General features: G+C 42.1%; 1 protein-coding gene across 2 annotated transcripts in view; it reads right to left on the bottom strand.

The window, feature by feature from the left end:
- Positions 1-18,630, bottom strand: part of Tp53bp1 (tumor protein p53 binding protein 1) — a 66,763-nt gene that overhangs the window by 47,498 nt on the left and 635 nt on the right. Inside the window, exons 2-10 of one of the 2 annotated variants that reach the window (XM_013010110.1) lie at positions 18,360-18,544; positions 18,060-18,153; positions 17,725-17,809; positions 11,558-11,685; positions 9,082-9,237; positions 7,411-7,540; positions 4,401-4,567; positions 2,691-2,820; positions 1,316-1,410 (exon numbers count right to left, since the gene is read on the bottom strand). In XM_013010110.1, coding sequence (XP_012865564.1) covers positions 1,316-1,410; positions 2,691-2,820; positions 4,401-4,567; positions 7,411-7,540; positions 9,082-9,237; positions 11,558-11,685; positions 17,725-17,809; positions 18,060-18,153; positions 18,360-18,544 — 1,170 coding nt within the window. Of the gene's footprint in view, positions 1-1,315; positions 1,411-2,690; positions 2,824-4,400; positions 4,568-7,410; positions 7,541-9,081; positions 9,238-11,557; positions 11,686-17,724; positions 17,810-18,059; positions 18,154-18,359; positions 18,545-18,630 lie in introns of those variants that run through there. The other variant, XM_013010109.1, reaches the window with a different exon arrangement.

The following is an 18,630-nucleotide window of genomic DNA, read 5'->3' as shown; positions in this document are numbered from 1 at the left end:
CGCTTGCCTTGCATGCATGAGGCCCTGGGTTCGATTCCTCAGCACCACATAAGCAAAAAGAAAAAAGCCAGAAGTGGCGCTGTGGCTCAAGTTTTAGAGCGGTAGTCTTGAGGTGAAGAGCTGAGGGACAGCGCCCAGGCCCACAGTTCAGGCCCCACGACCGGACCCACCCCAAAAAAAAAAGAAGAACTTAGAAATATATGTTGTTTAGATAGGAGAGTAGGTCACATCAAAAGATATTAAGATATGTTACATAAGTGTAAAGCAGTTTATTATGAATAATCACTAAGTGCTTAAGGAAAAAAAGTGAGTAAATTTTCTGCCACCTGCTCCTAGCCACTCAGTAGCCATTAACTCTTTTGATAAACACATGACCCATAAAGAAAACAAAACAACAATGCTGAGTGTTTAATTATAACCCCTTGGTGCAATTACTTAAAGATAATAAAAATTTTTAAAAAAAAAGCAAGTGCCAGTGTCTCACAGCTATAATCCTAGCTACTCAGGAAGGTGAAATCTGAAGATTGTGATTCAAAGTCAGCAAGCACAAACGTCCATGGGACTATCTCCAGTTAACTACCAAAAGCTCAGAAAGAGCACCAAGTTCCAGTACCAATACACACACACACAAAGTTGGTTCTCTCACCAGAAACATGCTAGCATGTTACTAGTAAACACTAGGCCATTAGTAACAAATCCATTTCTTCTCCATACTAGGGGCTAGAGCCAGGTGCTGGTGACTCACGCCTGTAATCCTAGCTACTCAGGAGACTGAGATCTGAGGATCGCAGTTCAAAGCCAGCCCATGCAGCAAATTTCGTGAGACTCCTATCTCCAATAAACCACCAGAAAACCTGAAATGGTGCTGTGGCTCAAGTGATAAAGCAGTAGCCTTGAGCTGAAGAGCTGAGGGACAGCGCCCAGGCCCAGAGTTCAAGCCCCACAAGCAACAATAACAAAAAAAAAAATGGGACTAGTGGTGTGGCTCAAATAATACAGCACCTGCCTAGCAAGCATGAAGTCCTGATTTCAAGTCACAGTACCACCAAAATAATAATAATAATCAAAGATTTCCCTTAAAAGTCTTTGTAAAAACTAGGTTAACAGTACAAAACTTTCAAAAGAACCCATGCTAGAGTATAGACCTGAGGAGAGTACTTTACACTAGGCCATATCCCTGAAGGATGCAGATCTGTGTCCTAACAAACAATGTAAGGCTGTGTTCCCAAGCACAAAGAAATAAGACATTTGCAAGGCAGAAGAAACCCTGCTCCCCTTTGAATCTGAGATCACCAGACATATTAAAAGAGCTCACCTTTTCTCCCTTCTTGCTCTGTAGGACTGCTAGGAACGATCAAAGGGGTAGGTCGGAAAACATCGGGGGAAGGAGCAACAAGATCTGATGAATTCCTTCACATGAAGAGAGAACCACAAGTTATTTTACCACAGCTAGCTTCTATTTATGCTTTTACTTTTAATAGCAAAAAATATTTAAGTCTTTCAGATAAATACTTAAAAGTGTTTCTCCCAAACAGCAATCTGAGACTGGCAGAAGAATCACTAAGTAGTTCCCACACCAGACATTACTAAAATAGGAATTTCTTTTTTAAAAAGTAAGGGAAAAGTGAATGACTAGACATAGGACATCATGACTGATTAGAATGAGAAGTGCTAGAAAATAAACTGATTTGCAGATTTAAGACATAAAAAAAAATTTACTTCTGTTTTTGCATAATGGGAAAATCATGCACATTTTTACAGAGGCAAACCTCTTTGCTCTGACAGCATTAAAGAAACCCAACTACAGTCCACTATAGCAATCTATGTTCTCCATCCAATACCACTGAATAGAAAGAAACACTAGTGAAATGGAAATGCAGAATGCTTGGGGGGAGGGAGGTTGGTATTGGTATGTGTGTATGTGTGCGTGCATGGGCTTATCAGTCCACCCATTTGCTAGTCCTAGAACATGAACTCAGGGCCTGGGTGCTAACCCTGAGCTTGTTATCTCAAGGCTAGCACTCTACTTGAGCCATACTTCCACTTCTGGCTTTTTTGGTGCTTAATTAGAGGTAAGATTCTCACGGACTTTCCTGGACTAGTTTTAAACTGTGATCCTCAGATCTCAGCCTTCTGAATAGCTAGGATTATACTCAGTAAAATGCTTGTTGATGTATATTTCCTTTTTTTTTTTTGGTGGATTGTGGAGCTTGAACTCAAGGCCTGGACACTGTCCCTGAGCTTTTTTGCTCAAGGCTAGGCTCTACCACTTGAACCACAATGGCACTTCCAGTTTTCTGGTGGTTAACGGGAGGTAAGAATCTCATGGACCTTCCTGCCCAGGCTGGCTTTGAACTTGATTCTCAGATCTCAGCCTCCTGAGTAGCTAGGGTTATAGGTGTGAGTCACCAGCACCCGGCTCAACATTTCTAATAACCTGGGATTTTCTTCCCTACTTCAAACCTTGGGAACTACTGAAAAGACTATTACCAAATATGAAAATATACATCTATGAGCCTTTACCAGTTCCATTATATTCTAACCCTCAAAGTTGTAGAGCCTACATACTACCCTTTTGGCTTTATCAAAACCTTCTAATCTAGCAGATAACTTGAACTCTTCTAACCTCTACCTGTCCCTAAAAGAGTCAGGCATGCCGCTTTCACGTGAGCTATTTGAGGCTTACTTACGTGGAAAGGCTCTCCTGAACAATGGAAGACCTCTGACCAGAGAGCTGCAGGAGGTGCAGAGTGGTTGCAGGTGTGGAAGCCAGAGAACATCCAGCTTCCTCTCTTGAAGGAGTGGAGCAACCATCAGAAGCTACTAAGGAGGGAAATAAAGAGGTATTCTGGTTGTATTTACTTCTTGTATTCACAATACTGGCTTCTCAAAAAGATAAACAGTATGGCAAAAAGAGTATTCTCTTTATTTTCAACCATATTTCAGAAGATCAGAAATTATTTTCTAATTATTCTACAGTAATGGAATGATATAATGGGACTCTTCACTGGATGTTAACCCCCCCAAAAGTATGGGTTTCTTTAATAAAGAACTGATGAAAAAAAAGTTCACTAGACCTTTCTGTCACAATCTAAACTTGGAGAGGAAAAGCCAGACAGAATCCTTATACCTCTGCTTGGCTGCTCTTCTTTCTTGTGATGCTTCTATTATAAAACAGCAAGCGAGCCTTTTATTCCAAGGTCTACCTAAGGTGACGTAAAGCTCATGCCATGGTGCAGATGGGAGGAGTCAAAACAATGCGCATGCCACCTGATGATACGAATGCAGTCATTTTCATAATCAGAACTGGGGCCTCCTCAGAAGGAGACAGAAAATACTAATGCACTAATAACACAGGAGCAGCCATTACTTACATTATGAAGTTACCTACTGCTCCCTTTTTAGCAACAGTTATCAACTATCTTCATCTTAAGAGTAAAGATTTCTTAGATACAACCGTATAGCTTTAGTGAGAAAAAAAAAGGTTTCTTTTATGTCTTACAGAGCAACCTATATAATTCAACAGTACAGAAATACGGCCTTTCTCCTCTTCTTAATCAGCACATTGTATTTTACTGGTTTGGATTGAATCTTTCTTTGATCTCTGAAGTTGCAGAATAGGAGAGCTAGAGAACTTAAGAAAATGTGCAACAAATACTATTTTATTCTACATTATATTGCCCTTTCTGATAGACCTCAACCTCCTTATTGTGGTAAACCAATTAATTAGGTAAGTAGACTGCTATACATGCATATATGAAAACACTTGAGATTTATCATATTTAAGATTTGAAGACTACTAGATGTAGTAGCTCATGCCAATAATCCCAGCTAAAATAATCCCACAAAAGTAGGCAGGCAAGATTCCATCTCAACAAAATAAACCAGGTGTAGTAGTACATCCTGTCATCCCAGCTAGGAGGCACAGGAAGGAGATTAACAGTCCAAGCCCAGCCGTAAGTAAAAGGTAGGACTCTATCTGAAAAAGAACTAAAGCAAAAAGAACTAGAGATGTGGGTTCAAGTGGCAGATGACTTGCCTAGCAAACACAAGGCACTGAGTTTAATTCTCAGTGTCACCAAAAGACTACAGTAATATACATGAATGCATGGTAACAGGTGAAACAGCTACTCCTGTCCATAATACAAATGCCAAATTACCTTACTGGCTACTATTCTTCAGCATTTCAATTTCCAAGAGGAAATTACATTAAAATGTTAAATAGCAATCACTCCACAAAAGTCCTTCTCAATGAACAGCTAGAAAAGCACTTTCGTTCCGTATCACAAATAAGTGTGCATATCTCTGAAGTGATTCCCAACTGAAGCAGTAGTCTTAGAGTTAAAACAAGGAAGGATCTTTGAGGAAGAAGAACCACAACAACTCATCATTCTTTATACCTGTTTTATTGCTCTGGTCAAATAAGTCTTCCTGAGTTGACAAAATCTCAGGCTCTGGTGACTTCCGAATCTGCAGTCCACTTGGCAGCAGTTCTTGGGCAGACGTATGTTCTTTTGTTTCTATAGCAGCAAGGGACACTTGAGGACTAGAAGGCATGTCTTCTGGCCTAAAAAATTCGTATAACCAAGAGAAAAGAAAAGGCTAAGTGTAAATGCTCTCAGTGTGTGTGTGTGTGTGAGTGCGCGTGCTACTCCTGGGACTTGAACTCAGGACTTGGGAGCTGTCCCTAAGCTTTTTTGCTCAAGGCTACTGCTCTACCACTTGAACCAGAGCTCCACTTCCAACATTCTTGGTAGTTATTGAAAATAAGAGTCTTGCAGGCTGGCTTTCCTGCTCTGTCTGGCTTCAAATCACAATTCTCTGATCTCAGCCTGCTGAGTAGCTAGGATTGCAAGCATGGACCACTGGCACCAGCTGGTTTTGATTTTTTAACAAAAAAGCTTTTTCTATTTTGTACATTTTTTTTAGCGCTCTACCACTTGAGCCACAGCACCACTCCAGCTTTTTCTTTTTTTTTGTTTATGTGGTGCTGAGGAATCGAACCCAGGGCCTCAGGCATGCAAGGCAAGCGCTTTACCACTGAGCCATCTTCCCAGCCCCTTTGTGCATTTTTAATACATTCAAACACCCTAGCAACTACAATGTACAGAATATCTACTAAAAGTAAAGTAAGTTATCCTACAAAGTCCTCAGTGCATTTCAAAGCCTATCTCAGTTTGTCAGAGAGCCATACTTCTCTTCAATTTTGCTCACTGCTTTGCTGAATGCATTTCAAGACTGCTGATGAGTGATTTAAGAATTTTTGGTACAAAAAGTGTTATCCAGACTTGCAGGAAGGATTGCAAACTGGTTATCAGAGACTCATATTTGGAATCCTGGCTACTGAAGAAGCGAACATCTGAGGTTTACAGTTCAAACCCAGCCAGGACAGAAAGCCCAAAAGACTCAATCTGCCAGGTGCTAGTGACTCACGCCTCTAATCCTAGCTACTCAGGAGGTTGAGATCTGGAGATTTGAGGATCAAAGCCAGCCCAGGCAGGAAAGTCCATGAGACTCTTATCTCCAATTAACCGCCAGAAAAACTGGAAGTGGCACTGTGGCTCAAGAGGTAGAGCAGTAGTCTTAAGCTGAAGACCTAAGAGACAGCGTCCAGGCTCAGAGTTCAAGACCCATGACCAAAAAAAAAAAAAAAAAAAAAAAAAAATCAATTAACCAGCAAAAGAGATGAACTGGAGGTGTGGCTCAGGTGGCTGAATTGCAGTGTAAAGCACACATTTCTAACCACTCCTGGAGATTCTCACTTATTCTATCACTCTCCAGGGTACACAGGATTGCAAAGCTAACTGGAAGGAGAACTTCCTCAAGAAAAGTCTTTTTCAAAAAGCGAACCACTGGGCTGGGAAGGTGGCTCAGTGGTAGAGCACTTGCCTTGCATGCATGAGGCCCTGGGTTCGATTCCTCAGCACCACATAAGCAGAAAAAGCAGAAAGTGGCGCTATGGCTCAAGTGGTAAAGCGCCAACCTTGAGCTGAAAAGCTGAGGGACAGCACGTAGGCCCAGAGTTCAGGCCCCATGACCAACCAAAAAATAAATCAATAAATAAAAGCAAGCCACTGTTAAATATCTTACAGTAGAAGGACAACGTTTTTTTGAACTCTGGGCTGGAGTGCTGTCCCTCAGCTCTTCAGCTCAAGGCTACTGCTCTACCACTTGAGCCACAGCGCCACTTCCAGTTTTTTGGTGGCTAATTGGAGATAATAGTCTCACAGACCTTCCTGCCTGGCTAGCTTTGAACCATGATCCTCAGATCTCAGCCTCCTGAGTAGCTAGGATTACAGATGTGAGCCACTGGCGCCCAGCTTAGAAGGACAACAGTTAATGACATTTACCTTTGTTCATTTACCTCACTCCCCACTTGTTTTTAAGAAAATAATGATTATTTTTTCATCCCTCAAATAGGAAGTATCAGTTTTTCTCTGAGATCCAAAGTTGGGCTGCTGGCAACAGGCAGTGTAGTTTGGATACAATAATCACCACAGATTAGAGCAAAAGTTATTACTCAATTCCCACCAAGTTGAGAGCTTAAAATATCCGGGGAAATCCCTACCATTACCTATATCATAAACTACCAGATACACAAAACTCAAGAATTCTAAGTAATCTAAATGCTCAAGTACAGAAACAATTGGTTTTTCAAATATAATATTCATGTCAGACACCAATGGCTAACACCTGTAATCCTAGCTACTCAGGAGGCTAAGATCTGATGATCACGGTTCAAAGCCAGCCCGGGCAGAAAAGTCTAGAGACTCTTATCTCCAATTAACCACTAGAAAACCGGCTCACAAGGTAGAACGCTCACCTTGAGCTGAAGAGCACAGGGACAGCACCCCAGCCCAGAGTTCAAACCCACAACCGGATCCAAAAAAAAAAAAATATATATATATGTATGTTCACAACATCAGTGTAAGAATGCCTGAAGAGAAATAGTGCCTCTTCAGCCAAAGATTTCAGAGGAGTTACAACCAAAGTTTAAGTCATGCTTACAGTAGCAATAAATCACCTTTGTCACAAAGTGAGGATACAATGATACTATAAATAGCCACTGTTTATAAATGATCAACAGTTTCTATTGGACCAGGAATATGCCAAATACAAAGGGAGGAAGGGATTTCTAAAACTGTTTCCACCTTGCAAAATAAAACTAGTACAGAGGTTAGGAAGGTGGCTCAGTGGTAGAGTGCTTGCCTCGCATGCATGAGGCCCTGGTTCCAATTCCTCAATACCACATAAGCAGAAAAAAACGGAAGTAGCACTGTCTAGCCTTGAGCTAGACAGCTGAGGGACAGCGCCTAGGCCCAGTGTTCAAGCCCCACAACCAGAAAAAAAAAAAATAGTACAAACCCTTAACAAAACATATAGACACTTTTTAGAAAGAACCAGATTTACCTGGCAGGTGGTGAACCGTGCTCTTCGAGCGCATACACACTTTTACTAGGCTGTGGAATCACAAGGATGTCTTTGCTGGGCTGCTCTGACACGGCAATCTCTTCCCTAGACTGTTCTTCAAGTTTAACTGCTTGAAATTTCCAAAGAAGACAAAAAGGAGATATTTAGCTTTTCAAAGTACTAGAAACAGTCCTCACTGAGCCTTAAAAGGCAAAGGTTTTAGTAGAAATAAGATCGGTTTAAAACCAGATGCTGGGGCTGGGAAGGTAGCTCAGTAGTAGAGCGCTTGCCTTCCATGCATGAGGCCCTGGGTTTGATTCCTCAGCACCACATAAGCAAAAAGAAAAAAGCCTGAAGTGGTGCTGTGGCTCAAGTGGTAGAGCACTCGCCTTGAGCTGAAGAGCCGAGGGACAGTGCCCAGGCCCAGAGTTCGGCCCCACGACCAGAGCCAAAAATAAATAAACAAAATAAAATAAAACCGGATGCTGTTGGCTCACGCCTATAATCCAAGTTAGCCAGGAGGCTGAAATTTGAGGATCGTGGTTCAAAGACAGTCCAGGCAGTAAAGTCCGAAAGAATCTTTTTTTTTTTTTGTCGGTCATGGGGCTTGAACTCTGGGCTTGGGTGCTGACTCTCAGCTCTTCAGCTCAAGGCAAACGCTCTACCACTTGAGCCACAGCGCCACTTCTGCTTTCCTAGTGGTTTATTGGAGATAGGAGTCTCAGTCTTTCCTGCCCGGGCTGGCTCTGAACTGCGATCCTCAGATCTCAGCCTCCTCAGTAGCTAGGATTACTGGCGTGAGCCACTGGCACTGATGACCGAAAGAATCTGAACTTCAATTAACTACCAGAAAACTGAAAGTTAGCACTGTAGCTCAAGTGATAGAGTAATAGCCTTTAGCTAAGGAGTTCAGGGACAGTGGCCAGGGCCTGAGTTCAGGCCCCATGAGGGACAAAAAAATACTACAGATGCAATTCTCAAGAGGAAAGTGCCCAATAACCTTACAGAAAACTTTAATCCATAACTTACCAATTAACAAGTATTTACCGGCCAATTTATCTACTTAACCTATAACTTGAATGCCTACAAAAATTATCAAAGAAACAAACTAGTTCACCCAGGAGCCAGTGGCCTACATCTATAATCCTAGCTACTCAGGAGCTGAGATCTGAGGATCACAGTTTGAAGCCAGCCTGGCAGTAAAGTCTATGAGACTCTTACCTCCAAAAAACTACTCAGAAAAAGCCACAAGTGGTTCTGTGGCTCAAGTGGTAAAAGCACTAGCCTTGAGCACATAGAGGCTCAGGAACAGTGCCCAGCCCTCAGTTCAAGCCCTAGGGTAGGCAAAAAAACAAAAAAAAACAAAAAAAAACAACTACTTCTATGAGGGAAAGAAACCAACTTATAACCAATTCCAAGTTTAAGAAAACATGTTTAGCCAGCCACTGCTGGCTCATGCCTGAAATCCTAGCTACTCAACAGTCTGATATCAGAGAATCGAGGTTCAAAGCCAGCCCACAAGAAAAAGTGAGACTCTTCAAAGTTAACCGCATAAGAACCGGAAGTGGCACTGTGACTCAAAGTGGTAACCTTGAGCCAAAAGAGCTCAGGGACAGGGTCTAGGCCCTGGGTTCAAAACCCACAACTGACAAAAAAGAAAACGTTTCATACCATCATTTGCATCCACTTCAGACAGCATGTGGCCAGCGTTGGTAGTGATTGGCTCAAGATGCTCTTGGACTATTTCATATGGGACGGTCTGTTCCTCAACATCCTGACTCTGGGAGAGTTCCAGAACCCCAAAGCCCATCTGTGATGAAGCGGAATCTAGAAGCAATATTCCAAAAAATCTGGTATCAAAACTCCTGTCCCAGGGCTGGGAATGTGACTTAGTGGTAGAGTGCTTGACTAGCATGCATGAAGCCCTGGGTTCCTCAGTACCATATAAACAGAAAAGGCCAGAAGTGGCACTCTGGCTCAAGTGGTAGAGGACTCTCCTTGAGCAAAAAGAAGTTCAGGGACAGTGCCCAGGTCCAGTGTTCAAACCCCAAAACCACAAAAAAAAAAAAAAAAAAAGATTTGCTGTCCCTACTAGGCTCATACTTATATTTCTAACTACTCAGGAGGCTGAGATCTGAAAACTGTGGTCCAAAGACAGCCCAGGCAGAAAAATATATATGATTCTTATCTCCAATTCACCACTAAAAAGCTGGAAGTAGAGTGGTGGCTCAAATGTTAGAGCATCACCTTGAACAGAAAATCCAGGTGAGAATAATAAGGCCTTGAGTTCAGAGCCCTCCCCCACAAAAAAAAAAAAAAGAAGAAGAAGAAGTTGGGTACTGATGGCTCACACCTGTAATCCTAGCTACTGAGCAGGCAGAAATCTGAGAATCACAGTTCAAAGCCAGCCCAGGCAGCAAAGTCTGTAAGATTCTTTTTGTTTGTTTTGTTTTGTTTTTTTTGGGTCCGGTCGTGGGGCCTGAACTCTGGGCCTGGGCGCTGTCCCTCAGCTCTTCAGCTCAAGGCTAGCGCTCTACCGCTTGAGCCACAGCACCACTTCCAGCTTTTTTCATTTTGCTTATGTGGTGCTGAGGAATCAAACCCAGGGCCTCGAGCATGCAAGGCAAGCTCTCTACCACTGAGCCACCTTCCCAGCCCGTCTGTAAGATTCTTATCTCCAATTAACCATCAAAAAGCCAGAAGTGCAGCAGTGGCTCAAGCAGTAGAGCACTAGCCTTGAGGAAGAAAGCACAGGGATAGCACCCAGGACTTGCATTCAAGACCAAGGAAACACAAACACACACTCATACTCACACACACACACACACACACACACACACAACCTGTTGTCCCTTACCAATAAGCTCATGTTAAATTTTCACATCGTATCAAAGTTGTACCCACAATACTTTTCAAAAAAAAAAAAAAGGAATAAGAGGTGAGGATGTAGCACAGCAGGAGGTCTCTTGCCTAGCACACGAGATATTAAGCTTGAATTTTTTTATCTTTATTTTTTTTTTGCCAGTCGTCGAGCTTGAACTCAGGGCCTGGGCACGGTCTCTGAGCTTCTTTTTCTCAAGGCTAGCACTCTACCACTTGAGCCTCAGTGCCACTTCTGACTTTTTCTGTATATGTGGTACAGAGGAATTGAACCCTGAGCTTCACACATGCTAGACAAGCACTCTACCACTAAGCCACATTCCCAGCCCTGAATATTTTATATATTCTATATATTATAAGCCCAGGAACCGGTAATTCATGCCTATAATCCTAGCTACACAGTAGAATGAGATCTGAATTCAGTCTAGGAAGGAAGTCTACAACTCTAATCTGCAATTAACCACCAAAAAGCCAAAAATGGAGCTGTAGATAACTGTAAACAAAAAAGTGAAGGGAGGGCTGGGAAGGTGGCTCAGTGGTAGAGCGCTTGCCTTGTATACATGAGGCACTGGGTTCGATTCCTCAGCACCACATAAGCAGAAAAATGCTGTGGCTCAAGTGGTAGAGTGCTAAGCCTTGAGCTGAAGAGCTGAGGGACAGCGCCCAGGCCTAGAGTTCAGGCCCCACAATCGGCAAAAATAAAAAAAATTTAAAAAAAAAGTAAAGGGACAACGCTGAGACCTTGAGTTCAAGGTCTGAGCACAATAAGTAATAATTTTTTTAGAAACTGTAAAGCTTTCCTCCTTTAAGTTAGTTTTCTTAGGTATTTTATCACAGCAGTGGAACATTAACATGGAAAATTAAATATAACAGAGCTATAGGGGCTGGGAATGTGTCTTAGTGGTAGAGTGCTTGCCTAGCATGCATAAAGCTCTGGGTTCAATTCCTCAGTACCACATAAACAGAAAAAGCCAAAAGTGGCATTATGGCTCAAGCGGTAGAGTGCTAGCCTTGAGCAAAAGAAGCTCAGGGACTGTATCCAGACCCTGAGTTCAAGGCCCAGGACTGGCAAATAACAACAACAACAACAGAGCTACAAATTCCCAAATACCAAATTAAGTGTCTTAATTAAAATTAAAATGTCTTAATTATCCTCAATTTAATCATGAAAAACCTCCAACTTGGTAAAGTGGAATTTAGACATCTACATGTTCGTAGTAAGGGAACATTAAGAGAATCTACTATCCTGAAAAAGGCACAGGGCTACCTTCAGCACAAAAGGAGCGTGTGGTTTGGTCCAGAGGATGTTCTTCCTCCGCTTCTTTCTCCAGGTCTTCCAACTCTTCCTTCTCTTCCTCCACTGCAGGACCAGACTCCACTGCCATTCCCAGAACACTACACAGCAGAAGGACACAATCATTTTCTGTTCTTAGGTAGGGCAGCACTCTGTTCAAATCACCCTGAATTTTACTGACTCCTCACAAGCACCCAACTTGAAGATGTAAACAAACCTCATTTCCTTTATTGCTATTCAGAGAAAGTACCAAAAAGGTTGTTATTCTGAATTACTCAATACAAAAAAAAAACAGAAAAGAATATATATCAATTTTATCTTACATACAAAGATAGGAAAATCCCTGAACTGTTACAAGACATGCATTGGATAAACAGGGAAAGAGTTCCAAAAAAAAAAAAATTTTTTAATGGATAAAGTTAGCAAAAACATTTTAGTTCCAAAACAAAAAAAAAAGCCTGGTGCTGGTGGCTCCACCTGTAATCCTAGCTACTCAGGAGGCCGAAATCTGAGGATTGCGGTTCAAAGCCAGCCCCGGCAGGAAAGTCCATGAGACTCTTATCTCCAATAAACAACTCAGAAAACTGGAAGTGGCGCTGTGGCTCAAGTGGTAGAGCGCTAGCCTTGAACTGAAGAGCTGAGGGACAGCATTCGAGCCCAGAGTTCAAGCCCCATAACCGGCAAAAAAAAACAAAAAACCTTAGAACCAAAACACTAATGCTCACATCTATAATTTTAGCTTTAAAAGATTAAAAAACAACTTAGAACACATACGACCAAAGAGTTCAAATACAATTCAAATTAAAGGCTGGACACCAGTGGCTCATGCCTGTAATCCTAGCTACTCAAAAGGCTGAGATCTGAGTATCTTGCTTCAAACCCAGCCCAGACAGGAAAGTTCATGAGATTCTTAATTCCAATTAAGCACCAGAAAACTGGAAGTGGCACTGTGGCTCAAAGTGGTAAAGTGCAAACCCTGAGCAAAAAAGGTCAAGGACAACACAGAAGCCCTTGAGTTCAAGCCCCACAACCAAGAAAACATAAATAATAAAAATAAAATTCAAATTAAGAGAGCTATATATTAAAAATAAATTAACACTAGAGTCAAAATACATAACATTAAAAACATAAAAACTAAAAACTAGCAAAAATATTTGCAACAAATATAACAAAAGATATAAATTACAGGGGCTGGGAAGGTGGCTCAGTGGTAGAGTGCTTGCCTTGCTGCATGAGGCCCTGGGTTTGATTCCTCAGCACCACATAAAGCCAGGTGTGGTGCTGTGGCTCACATGGTAGAGCACTAGGCCTTGAGCTGAAGAGCTGAGGGACAGTGCCCAGGCCCAGAGTTCAGGTACCACACGGAAAAAAAAAAAAAAAAAGATATAAAATGCAAAGAATTCATGCGAAAGTGAGCATGATGGTACATGCTTCTAACCCCAGCACTTGGGAAGCTAAGACAGGAAGACCACTAATTAGATACCAACCTTGGCTACATACCAAGTTCTAGGACATTTGTGTTATGTATACAGAGTCTATCTCAAAAAACAAACTAGCCAGGTGCCAGTGGCTTGTTCAATTCCTCAGCACCACATAAGCAAAAAGAAAAAAGCCAGAAGTGGCGCTGTGGCTCAAGTGGTAGAGTGCTAGCTTTGAGCTGAAGAGCTGAGGGACAGCGCCCAGGTCCAGAGTTCAGGCCCCACGCCGGACCTCCCCACCCCCCCCCCAAAAAAGAAAAAGAACAAGAAAAATTTTCAAACTTGTAAACCATATATTCTACAATGCACTAGTATTTAGAATATGTTTTGTAAAGTCTTAACCAGGTGTTGGTGGCTATGCCTATGATCCTAGACATTCAAATGATTGAGAGCAGAAAAATTAAGGTTCAAGACCAGATGGGTGGCAGTGTGGCTCAAATGGTAGAGCACTAACCTTGAGCTGAAGAGCTCAAAAAAAAAAAAAAAAATCTAGTCACCATTGGCTCACATCTGTATTCCTAGCTACTCAGGAGGCTGAGATCTGAGGATCTCGATTCAAAGCCAGTCCAGGCAGGAAAGTCCATGAGACTCTTATCTCCAATAAACCACCAGAAAGCCAGAAGTGGCACTGTGGCTCAAATGGTAAAGTGCTACCCTTGAGCTCCCAGAGTTCAAGCCCCATGACCAAAAAAGAAAATGAACAAAAGACATGAACAATCTCCTGAAGTAGAGAGCAAGTAAAAAAATAAAGAGGTTCAAGTCTGGAGCTGGTGGCTCACACCTGTGATCCTAGCTGCTCAGGAGGCTGAGATCTGAGGATCAAGGTTCAAAGCCAGCCCAGTCTATGAGACTCTTATCTCCAACTAAACAGAAAAAAGCCAGAAGTGGAGATATGGCTCTAGTAGCAGAGCACCAACCCCGAGTTGGTGAGGTTGGTGAGACTGGTAAGACTGCTAGAACTTGAATTCAAGCCCCAGTTCCAGCACACATGTATGCGCGCACATGCGCACACATGCACACATCCACACACACACACAATCTCAAAACTTTATATATAATATTCTGAAATAAAATTTTGCAAATGGAGTGTATTAATGGTTGCCAGAAATTATGCAGAAAAGGAGGTAAGGCTACATAGAGAACAGCATTCATTAGACATTGTGTTGAAAATGGCTCAGTATCCCAACTATATATATTTTTTTGCGGGGGGTGGGGGGTGGGGGAGAAGGGAAGGGTCAAGGGACTTGAACTCTGGGCCTGGATGCTGTCCCTGAGCTAATTTTTAGCTCAAGGTTAGCACTCTACCACTTTGAGCCACAGTACCACTTCTGGACTTCTGGGGGCTAACAGGAGATAAGAGTCTCATGGATTTTCCTTCCCAGGCTGGTTTTGAATTGTGATCTTCAGATCTCAGCCTCCTAAGTAGCTAGGATTACAGGTGTGAACCACTGGCACCCAAGCCCAGAGTTCAAGTCCCACAACTAACAGAAAAGGAAAAAAAAAAAAAAGGGCTGGGAAGGTGGTTCAGTGGTAGAGCGCTTGCCTTGCATGCATGAAGCCCTGGGTTCGATTCCTCAGCACCACATAAGCAAAAAAAGAAAAAAGCCCGAAGTGGCGCTGTGGCTCAAATTGTAGAGCACTAGCATTGAGCTGAAGAGCTGAGGGACAGCCCCCAGGCCCAGAGTTCAGGCCCCACGACTGAGCGCCCCGCCCCCCCCGCAAAAAAAAAGTATCTGCAGGAATAAAGGTTATATACAAATACTCTGAAGAACATGCATTCTTGTGAAGTCAACCTCTAATTCTCTCCAGAGTCATGGCTTGGCACACAGTTTACTCGTCTGCAAAACATCTCTTCTCGGGCTGGGAAGGTGGCTCAGTGGTAGAGCGCTTGCCTTGCATGCATGAGGCCCTGGGTTCGATTCCTCTGCACCACATCAGCAAAAAGAAAAAAGCCGGAAGTGGCGCTGTGGCTCAAGTGGTAGAGCGCTAGCCTTGAGCTGAAGAGCTGAGGGACAGTGCCCAGGCCCAGAGTTCAGGCCCCACGACTGGACCCAAAAAAAAAAAATCTCTTCTCACAGTTTGTGCTGCTGCTTCTTATCCTTCAACTTTGCCTAGTAAACTACTATTTGTTTATCCTTCACCTCAGAGGTGTTCCCTATGCCCCAGATTGGGTTTATATTTTTTTCTCTTCTTTGCCATAATCACAATTGTTAATTCAATAGCTACTAAAGTGATGACTAGGTTTAACATCTGTCCCCCAATCAAATTATAAACTCCATGATAACAAAGCCCCTTTGGAGTACATACCATGCCTGCCTGTTGACTGAACATTCAGTCAAGTTTTAGGGAAAAAGAGTAACCACTGAGGAAAAGAAATGGCATGGAACTTTCTCAAACAATATTGTTTCATTCATAATGGAGTTACACATCTCCCACCATAAAAACACAAGTAAGTCTGGCAGAGGTTGCTAAAGGTTCCAGAAGGTAACAGTGCTATATACAGGAACAGAAGCACAAACACTGTGACAAACAGCAAAACAACACCGAGCTTCTGGGTCCAACTACAATGATAAGCTTTGTAGGGACCCCAGGGACTCCAGCAAAGGACCGAGCTTGCATACGTAATCCTAATGAATGGAAGCTAGCTAGTACAAACTAACTGAGCTCTATAAGGACTGGTAAGCCCGAGGCCAGAAATGCAAGTTTTATGAGTAATTTTCTCATTTTTAAATTCTGTCACTAACTCCAGTATATTTTACCAGGTGTCAGCCAAATAAAACTCACCTACTGGCCAAAAAAAAGGCCGCCAAAAAAAAGGCCACCAGTTTACAGGTTATTCTGAGTCATTCATTTTTACTAAATGTGAGACAAATTTATGTACAAACCCAAAACATAGAATACAGCAAACATAAAACCAAGACAAATGAGAAAGCCAAGTCTTTAACCACAGCAAGGGAACATTCTCTTATCTCCTCTTTCTACTCCAGAACCTCAAGGTCGTAAAGTTGTCTCTGTTGTTCTTTGACCGGATAAAAATTAAGGCAGAAGGGGGCTGGGAATGTGGCTCAGTGGTAGAATGCTTGCCTAGCATTCATGAAGCCCTGGGTTCCATTCCTCAGTAACACATAAACAGAAAAGTCCGGAAGTTGCACTGTGGCTCAAGTGGTAGAGTGATAGCCTTAAGCAAAAGCAGCTCAGGGACAGTGTCCACGCACTGAACTCAAGCCTTAGGACTGGCAAAAAATAAAAAAGAATTAAAGCAGAAGATTAGTAAATATTCTTACTGAACAATGAGAAAAACGAAGCATCTGGGTTAGAAAGAACAGACTGAAAGCCCAGATCTCACTATTAATGTTTTCTAGAGAAAATTATTTAGCTGTTTTGCCCACTGCCTTTCCTTTCACAACAATGGAAGTAATGTAATATCTTCACTGCACAGCTGCTTTAGGGGTAGAATGAAATTATATATCTAATATCCAATATTGGTCATAACAGAGAGGTTTAACTAAAAAATGGACACTGATGATACACATAAAACAGAGTAAGAACTGAATACAGTTTAATATATGAACTAAACATTTTAGATATAAATGTGGTAAGGAGCCATACATTAAGATCAAAAAAGGATAGCCTCAGAAGAGAATCACAAAGATGTAATGCCTAAGCGCCTCTTCACATTATATAAAATAATATATGTCAGGGCGCTGGTGGGTCACGCCTATAAGCCTAGCTACTCAAGAGGCTGAGATTTGAGAATTGCAATTCAAATCCAGCCCCAGCAGGAAAAGTCTGTGAGACTCTTATCTCCAATAAACCACTCAGAAAATCGGAAATGGCACTGTAGCTCAAGTGGTAGGGCACTAGACTTGAGCTGAAGAGCTGAGGGACAGCACCCAGGCCCAGAGGTCAAGCCCCGCGACCAACAACAACAACAACAAAAATAATAATTATTATATATACTAAAATGAACTTCTAAGATATAGGAACAAAAAATTTTAATTTTTTTCCTCCTTTTCTGATGATTCTGTATTCTTTACGTTATATACAGTGTATTCATGTGTACACCTTCAGGAGGGTAGGAAGGAGGGCACAAAACTCAAGGAAAAAGGGTGAGAAAGTACAGCAGTAGAGCACAATGGACATTGATGAAAGTGAACTATACAACTCATGGGTGGAAATGGGAGGGAAGGGGATGGGAGAGAATTAGGGAGCAGATGACACTGGGAAAGGAAATGTACTCAGTACGTCATTCATCATCTCTATAATAATAAATTTTTTAAAAAATGGTGAGGAACTGAGTGGGTTCTAGTGGCTCGTGCCTGTAACCTGAATAATCAGAAGAGGCTGAGATCTGAGAATCATGGTCCAAAAGTCAGCCTGGGCAGGAAAGTACACGAAACACTTAACTACCAAAAAGCCAGAAGTGGAGCTGTGGCTCAAAGTAGTAGAGTGCTATCTTTGGGCAAAAGAGCTCAGGGACAGTGCCCAGACCCCAAGTTCCAAAAAAAAAAAAAGCTATCTTCACAAAAGAGACCAGCTATCACTCCTAACACAATAACTACCTATCAGCACTCAAATCCCATTCCTGGAATGAGGCAACAGGAACAGATGAGTTCATCCATTAGAAATTTAAAAAACAAAAACCTCAAATATTAATAATACCTGCTTGTCCTATTTGGCTGAGGTAACTGGTCAATGACCTGACTGAGGGAACCACTTGTTTCTAAATGTGAAGAATCCACAGGACCTGAAAAAGTTAAAACCAGATATTAGCACAAAAGAGATTTACCACCAAACATCGATATAAATTCAAGAATACAGACAATACCACTGTACTACACCCCCCTAGAACTCCAGGAGTTCTTAAATGCTTCCTTTGCACCAGATACTGCCCAAAACCATCTTACATTTATTTCCACAATCATGTAATGTTTAAAACCACCAACACCATCTTAAAAAAAAAAATGCAAAGAACACTGGAACTTTAAACGTCTTACCTTCAGATTTGTTTTCTCTCAACTGTTCCCTGAACCCACTATTACTGTCTTCTTGTGGTTCTGCAGATGTTTGCTCTGGATTGGACCCAACATCCTAGAAAACACACATAGATAATACCCAGACTATACACTGAATAGTCCAGAAGGAGACGTAGTTTGGGTAGCCATGTTGATTTTATTTTCCCAACCAACTTTAAGCAAAAGATTAGTGCCTGTTTTCTAAACAGTGAGGTCTGCTGATTAAAAAACAAAAACAAAACATAACCCTGCCCAGTCATTTTCAGACAAGGTATCACTCACCAACACAGGGTTCTCTTTGTGCATTTGTAGATTTGGAAGGTGTCGGGACAGCATAGTGAAGTGGGAAGCAGACTCATCATCTAGAACCTGGCTTTCGGGCTGCGAATCTTCAATTATCAGGCAAGGAGTATCTTGCTGAGAGAAATCTGAATCCAACTGACTTCCAGTAGGGTCCATCTGCTCCCCTGGAATGGAATAACAAAAGATCAGTTCTGGGGTAACCTTATTTGATGCCTTCCTCACACAATCGGAGCCTAAATCCAGGAGCTGG

Source organism: Dipodomys ordii, unplaced genomic scaffold (assembly GCF_000151885.1).
Source record: "Dipodomys ordii isolate 6190 unplaced genomic scaffold, Dord_2.0 Scaffold11, whole genome shotgun sequence".
In the NCBI taxonomy this organism is placed as follows: domain Eukaryota; kingdom Metazoa; phylum Chordata; class Mammalia; order Rodentia; family Heteromyidae; genus Dipodomys; species Dipodomys ordii.
Note: the sequence above shows the minus strand (reverse complement) of the source record. Positions and strands in the feature narration are given on the sequence as shown.